General features: G+C 41.4%; 1 protein-coding gene across 1 annotated transcript; it reads right to left on the bottom strand.

The window, feature by feature from the left end:
- Window positions 1–5,713: 5,713 nt before the first annotated feature.
- Window positions 5,714–6,083, bottom strand: LOC126336058 (uncharacterized). The gene is made up of 2 exons (XM_049999538.1): window positions 6,077–6,083; window positions 5,714–6,021 (listed from the first exon to the last, which is right to left on the bottom strand). Exons 1-2 carry the CDS (start codon window positions 6,081–6,083, stop codon window positions 5,714–5,716), a joined length of 315 nt encoding a protein of 104 aa, XP_049855495.1.
- Between the last annotated feature and the right edge of the window lie 834 nt (window positions 6,084–6,917).

The raw sequence follows: 6,917 nt of genomic DNA, 5'->3' as shown, positions 1-6,917 counted from the left end.
CACAACCACAGGCACATAGACACAGGCAACAGAGCATGCACAATGTCGGCACTAGTATAGTGTATATCCACCTTTCGCAGCAATGCAGGCTGCTATTCTCCCATGGAGACGATCGTAGAGATGCTGGATGTAGTCCTGTGGAAAGGATTGCCATGCCATTTCCACCTGGCGCCTCAGTTGGACCAGTGTTCGTGCTGGACGTGCAGACCGCGTGAGACGACGCTTCATCCAGTCCCAAACATGCTCAATGGGGGACAGATCCAGAGATCTTGCTGGCCAGGGTAGTTGACTTACACATTCTAGAGCACGTTGGGTGGCACGAGATACATGCGGACGAGCATTGTCCTGTTGGAACAGCAAGTTCCCTTGCCGGTCTAGGAATGGTAGAACGATGGGTTCGATGATGGTTTGGATGTACCGTGCACTATTCAGTGTCCCCTCGACGATCACCAGAGGTGTACGGCCAGTGTAGGAGATCGTTCCCCACACCATGATGCCGGGTGTTGGCCCTGTGTGCCTCGGTCGTATGCAGTCCTGATTGTGGCGCTCACCTGCACAGCGCCAAACACGCATACGACCATCATTGGCACCAAGGCAGAAGCAACTCTCATCACTGAAGACGGCATGTCTCCATTCGTCCCTCCATTCACGCCTGTCGCGACACCACTGGAGGCGGGCTGCACGATGTTGGGGCACGAGCGTAAGGCGGCCTAACGGTGTGCGGGACCGTAGCCCAGGTTCATGGAGATGGTTGCGAATGGTCCTCGCCGATACCCCAGGAGCAACAGTGTCCCTAATTTGCTGGGAAGTGGCGGTGTGGTCCCCTACGGCACTGCGTAGGATCCTACGGTCTTGGCGTGCATCCGTGCGTCGCTGCGGTCCGGTCCCAAATCGACGGGCACATGCACCTTCCGCCGACCACTGGCGACAACATTGATGTACTGTGGAGACCTCACACCCCACGTGTGAGCAATTCGGCGGTACGTCCACCCGGCCTCCTGCATGCCCACTATAGGCCCTCGCTCAAAGTCCATCAACTGCACATACGGTTCACGTCCATGCTGTCGCGGCATGCTACCAGTGTTAAAGACTGCGATGGAGCTCCGTATGCCACGGCAAATTGGCTGACACTGACGGCGTCGGTGCACAAATGCTGTGCAGCTAGCGCCATTCGACGGCCAACAGCGCGGTTCCTGGTGTGTCCGCTGTGCCGTGCGTGTGATCATTGCTTGTACAGCCCTCTCGCAGTGTCCGGAGCAAGTATGGTGGGTCTGATACACAGGTGTCAATGTGTTCTTTTTTTCCATTTCCAGGAATGTATAATGGTAAGACAGAGATTTAGGAACCAGGTTTTAAATTTCCAGGGGCAGATGTGGACTCTGACCACAATCTATTGGTTATGACCTGTAGATTAAAATTGAAGAAACTGTAAAAAGGTGGGAATTTAAGGAGATGGGACCTGCATAAACTGAAAGAACCAGTGGTTGTACAGAGTTTCAGGGAGAGCATAAGGGAACAATTGACAGGAATGGGGGAAAGAAATACAGTAGAAGAAGAATGAGTAGCTTTGAGGGATGAAGTAGTGAAGGCAGCAGAGGATCAAGAAGGTAAAAAGACGAGGGCTAGTATAAATCCTTGGACAACAGAAGAAATATTTAATTTAATTGATGAAAGGAGAAAATAAAAAAATGCAGTGAATGAAGCAGGCAAAAAGGAATTCAAACGTCTCAAAAATGAGATCGACAGGAAGTGCAAAATGGCTAAGCAGGTATGGCCAGAGGACAAATGTAAGGATGTAGAGGCTTTTCTCACTAGGAGTAAGATAGATACTGCCTACAGGAAAATTAAAGAGACCTTTGGAGAAAAGAGAACCACTTGTATGAATATCATGAGCTCAGATGGAAACCCAGTTATAAGCATAAAAGGGAAAGCAGAAAGGTGGAAGGAGTATGTAGAGGGTCTATACAAGGGCGATGTACTTGAGGACAATATTATGGAAATGGAAGAGGATGTAGATGAAGATGAAATGGGAGATACGATACTGCATGAAGAGTTTGACAGAGCACTGAAAGACCTGAGTCGAAACAAGGGCCCCGGAGTAGACAACCTTCCATTAGAACTACTGACGGCCTTGGGAGAGCCAGTCCTGACAAAACTCTACCATCTGGTGAGCAAGATGTATGAGACAGGCAAAATACCCTCAGACTTCAAGAAGAATATAATAATTCCAATCCCAAAGAAAGCAGGTGTTGACAGATGTGAAAATTACCGAACAATCAGTTAAATAAGCCACAGCTACAAAATACTAACACGAATTCTTTACAGACGAATGGAAGAACTAGTAGAAGCCGACCTCGGGGAAGATCAGATTGGATTCCGTAGAAATGCTGGAACACGTGAGGCAATACTGACCCTATGACTTATCTTAGAAGCTAGATTAAGGAAAGGCAAACCTATGTTTCTAGTATTTGTAGACTTAGAGAAAGCTTTTGACAATGTTGAGTGGAATACTCTCTTTCAAATTCTCAAGGTGGCAGGGGTAAAATACAGGGAGCGAAAGGCTATTACAATTTGTACAGAAACCAGATGGCAGTTATAAGAGTCGAGGGACATGAAAGAGAAGCAGTGGTTGGAAAGGGAGTAAGACAGGGTTGAAGCTTCTCCCCGATGTTATTCAATCTGTATATTGAGCAAGCAGTAAAGTAAACAAAAGAAAAATTCGGAGTAGGTATTACAATCCATGGAGAAGAAATAAAAACTTTGAGATTTGCCGATGACATTGTAATTCTGTCAGAGACAGCAAAGGACTTGGAAGAACAGTTGAATGGAATGGACAGTGTCTTGAAAGGAGGATATAAGATGAACATCAACAAAAGCAAAATGACGATAATGGAATGTGGTCGAATTAAGTCAGGTGATGCTGAGGGAATTAAATTAGGAAATGAGACACTTAAAGTAGTAAATGAGTTTTGCTATTTGGGGAGCAAAATAACTGATGATGGTCGAAGTAGAGAGGATATAAAATGTAGACTGGCAATGGCAAGGAAAGCGTTAAATAGTTTAGGCAAGAAGAGAATAGAAGCTTTCGAAATGTGGTGCTACAGAAGAATGCTGAAGATTAGATGGGTAGATCACATAACTAATGATGAAGTATTGAATAGGATTGGGGAGAAGAGAAGTTTGTGGCACAACTTGACCAGAAGAAGGGAGCGGTTGGTAGGATATGTTCTGAGGCATCAAGGGATCACCAATTTAGTATTGTAGGGCAGTGTGGAGGGTAAAAATCGTAGAGGGAGACCAAGAGATGAATACACTAAGCAGATTCAGAAGGATGTAGGTTGCAGTAGGTACTGGGAGATGGAGAAACTTGCACAGGATAGAGTAGCATGGAGAGCTGCCTCAAACCAGTCTCAGGACTGAAGACCACAACAACAACAACAACAACACCGAAATACTGGGACAGCACATTACCGAAGCCACTGAAAGATGCACCAGGGACATTCTTATCAACCAAGACTGAGGCCATTGTCTCAGTAAGGCTTTGGGGCTATCACTCGCTGAGTCTAATTAAAGAGATAACACATGTAAAACACAATGAGCTCATGTCCAGGGTGCATACAATACCTACATTCATGCTGCTACAGTTAGGACACCCTGTCAGGCATCATCACCAGTCATAGATGCCAATGAAATTACATCTTTGGCCGCCCATGTGCACTCTCAGAAGCAGACCATGTGAGAAGAACGGCCCACAGGGGGAGGGGAAATAAGTCACCCATATGCCTCCAGCAGGTCAATTCATCAGCTCACCTGACAAGGGCGACATATATGGTTGCCAAAATACCTGTCTGCTGGACACTATCAGCCAGATGTAAACCCATTGCCTGTTCTATAAAATAATAGACCAGGTGAAACTGAATAATTACAAGTGTATCTTTTGTTTATTAATGTGTAATGCTTTTCTGATGCTTAATTTTGTGTGGGATACCTCAACATTCTTGATTAAATTCCCATAATCCATGTATCTAAATTCCTGTTTGGTGAATTCATATTTAATGAGCTTTGTATCTATTTTTAACTGTTGTCTTACTATTCTCTGATTACACAAAATTCTACAGTTGTTTGTGACTGCACACTTTCAGTTCCTTGATAAACAATAGACAGTTTAATTTTTAGTTTCATTATATCCTTGCCAAGTCCACACATTGTTTGGTTTCTTCTGTGTTGTGGAGAAACTTGTTCATCTCTAATTTAAGTCTTTTGTTATTAATTTGTAATTATATTTGCTGGTCTAATGTTCTTTATCTTCTCATCAGAGTGTGAGGACACTGTTGTACTTATCTTAATGACTTCTGAGGAAGATCCACTGTTTATTTTTAAGCCAAATATTGCTGTTTATTAATACTTAAGAAATCTGGCTGACAGAACAAATATTTTCTTTGTCAATTAGAGTGATCATAAAAGTATGCAGTAGTTAAGCCATTATTCAAAACAGGCACAAAAGAACAAATGGGAAACTATGACCCAGTCTCTCTTCTTCCATCACTATCAGGAATATCTGAAGAGGGAGCCACCATACAAATTAAAATTTTAATAGAAACATTTCAAAAAATAATTTAAAAAAATCAGAATGCATTTCAAAAAGGCAAAAGCACAACTCACTGCATGCCATAGGTATTTTTTATGATGTATCAAAGGCCCCTAATAGTGTGAACCACTCTTTGTCACTCCGTAAACTGGAAAAGTATGGAATTAGGGGCACTTTGCTAGAATGTTCCTGTTTCTGTTTTACATAAATGATTTATCAGTTAATACTGAGTGTCACTCAGTTTTATTCACAGATGAAACATCTGTAATCAGTGAAAGTAACAGCACTGGCCAAATTTCCCAAATTGTATTAAATACTTTAGAAATATTAGATACCTGGTTTGATTTAAACGGGTTAAAATTAAACATGGAAAAGACTCAGTTAATGCAGTTTAACCCTGCAGCAGGCGTGCTTAAGATTGTTGCGTCAGCAGGCACGTGCAGCACTCAGTGCCGCCTACATTTAAATACATAAAAAATAAGTTTTTTTTAAATTTTTTCAATGGAATTAATTATTTATTGTTTATAACATTATTCTTAACAGCAACTTTTAATATGATCTGTATACATATACCCAAGGTGCATGGGAAAATTAAAATTGTTACAGAATATCTGACATACATTTCCAGGATATTTCCTAACCGCTACTTTAATAACAAATTCTAAATAAATTATAGCCACAGATATGATTCGATTGTTTACCATTGTTAAAGCAAGTTTTACAAAAACGTGTAATATGTATAAAAACTTTGTTGTAATAATAAAGAATAAGGCAGTCAGTAAATACATATCAAGAGTCACACACTTTCTTGATTGCAAACGAATCTTATGCAGCTATTGCAAGTGACAGTAGTTTTAATATTTCTTTTACCACCACAAAGCTGGCATATCCCACACCTTCTTACAGTCTCATCATGATTGGCGGGAATTGATTGATAAGGTGACAGGAATCCTGAGCCCTTTCTTTCAAATGGCAGTCCATCAGAGCCAAGGCCAGGTTTGTTAGGTAGGTTCTTCTTCTGAATCTTTTCTCTGGATTGTTTGCGAAAAACAAGGCCTGGGAATTTATCCCAGCAATATCCAGATAACGAAAAAACAATGCTAAGACCCATCTTCTTGCGGTCCTTTATGAAGAGTAGGATGTACACATATAATCCACAGTATCAACTCCACCTTTTGCTGCAGCGTAGTCAAAATTTACAACAGACTTGCCTGTAGTGGTGTCGATTTCAGCAGTTTCATGCATTGACGACAGGAAAAGCATAGCCTTGCTCTTTTTTGTTTGGCACGAAACAAGACAGAAGCCATCTTGAAATCTGAAAAGACAATTTTTAATTTCTCGCAATTTGTTGGGCAAAAAATCCAGAGGAATTTCCTTCTTGTTCTTTTTCAATGTTTCAATGAATGTTAGCCCATTTTCTAAAAGATTATGGGCTACAGGGTAACTACTGTAGTATTATTACTTTATTACTAGATCTGTGTCAGTTACCAGCCATGACTGGACAGACTGCGTCAAGAATACTTACACATATATACATTTAAAAAAATATTCACAAAATTAAGACATTTATATTTAATAGAAACAATATTTGTTTGTCCATTCACTTTGGTCACTATTAAAGAATTCACCAAGGGAGTACAATGGGTGTTCTTTCAAGTCCTGTGCTACTCTCCGTCTGAGTGTTCCTAGGGAAGAAATTGCACTTCTTGAGGCAGTGAGTTGAACATCTTTAGGGCAACCACTGGAAAGCTATCTTGCGTTCCCGTCAGTCGACACCTGGGTATTTCGATGCTCCTCTTGTTACGGGTATTGTGAGTGTGTATATCTTGCCTCATGCTGAAGACCCCTTGGTTTTCTTTCATGCTGATGAGGAATAAAAACACACACTGTCATAATTCCTAACTACTTGAATATAGGCCTGCAGTGCTCCTGTTTTTTGCGTGATGTGATAATTCTGTGAGCTTTTTTCTGAAGAATTAGCACATCCTTACAACCTGCAGAATGTCCTCATAACAGTAGACACAATTGATGTGGCTATGGAACAGGGCATAATATACTGTTATGAGATATTGGTCACTCAATACACCTTTTAACCTCCTCAGAAGGTATATTACACTGGAGAGCTTGGAGCACACATACACAGTGTGTTCGTTCATTGTTAGTTTCCTGTCTATCATGAAGCCCAACAGTTTGACAGCCTCTATATTATCATGGCATCCAATGTAGTTAAGGATGCATATCAGATGTTGTGTTTTTTCTTCATTCATTTTCATTTTATTTTTGATGAACCATTCTTTAATGTTTTGGAAGAGTACATCTGTTTCTTGGA

This window comes from Schistocerca gregaria, chromosome 2 (assembly GCF_023897955.1).
Source record: "Schistocerca gregaria isolate iqSchGreg1 chromosome 2, iqSchGreg1.2, whole genome shotgun sequence".
NCBI lineage: Eukaryota > Metazoa > Arthropoda > Insecta > Orthoptera > Acrididae > Schistocerca > Schistocerca gregaria.
This window is presented reverse-complemented; position numbering and strand designations above follow the sequence as displayed.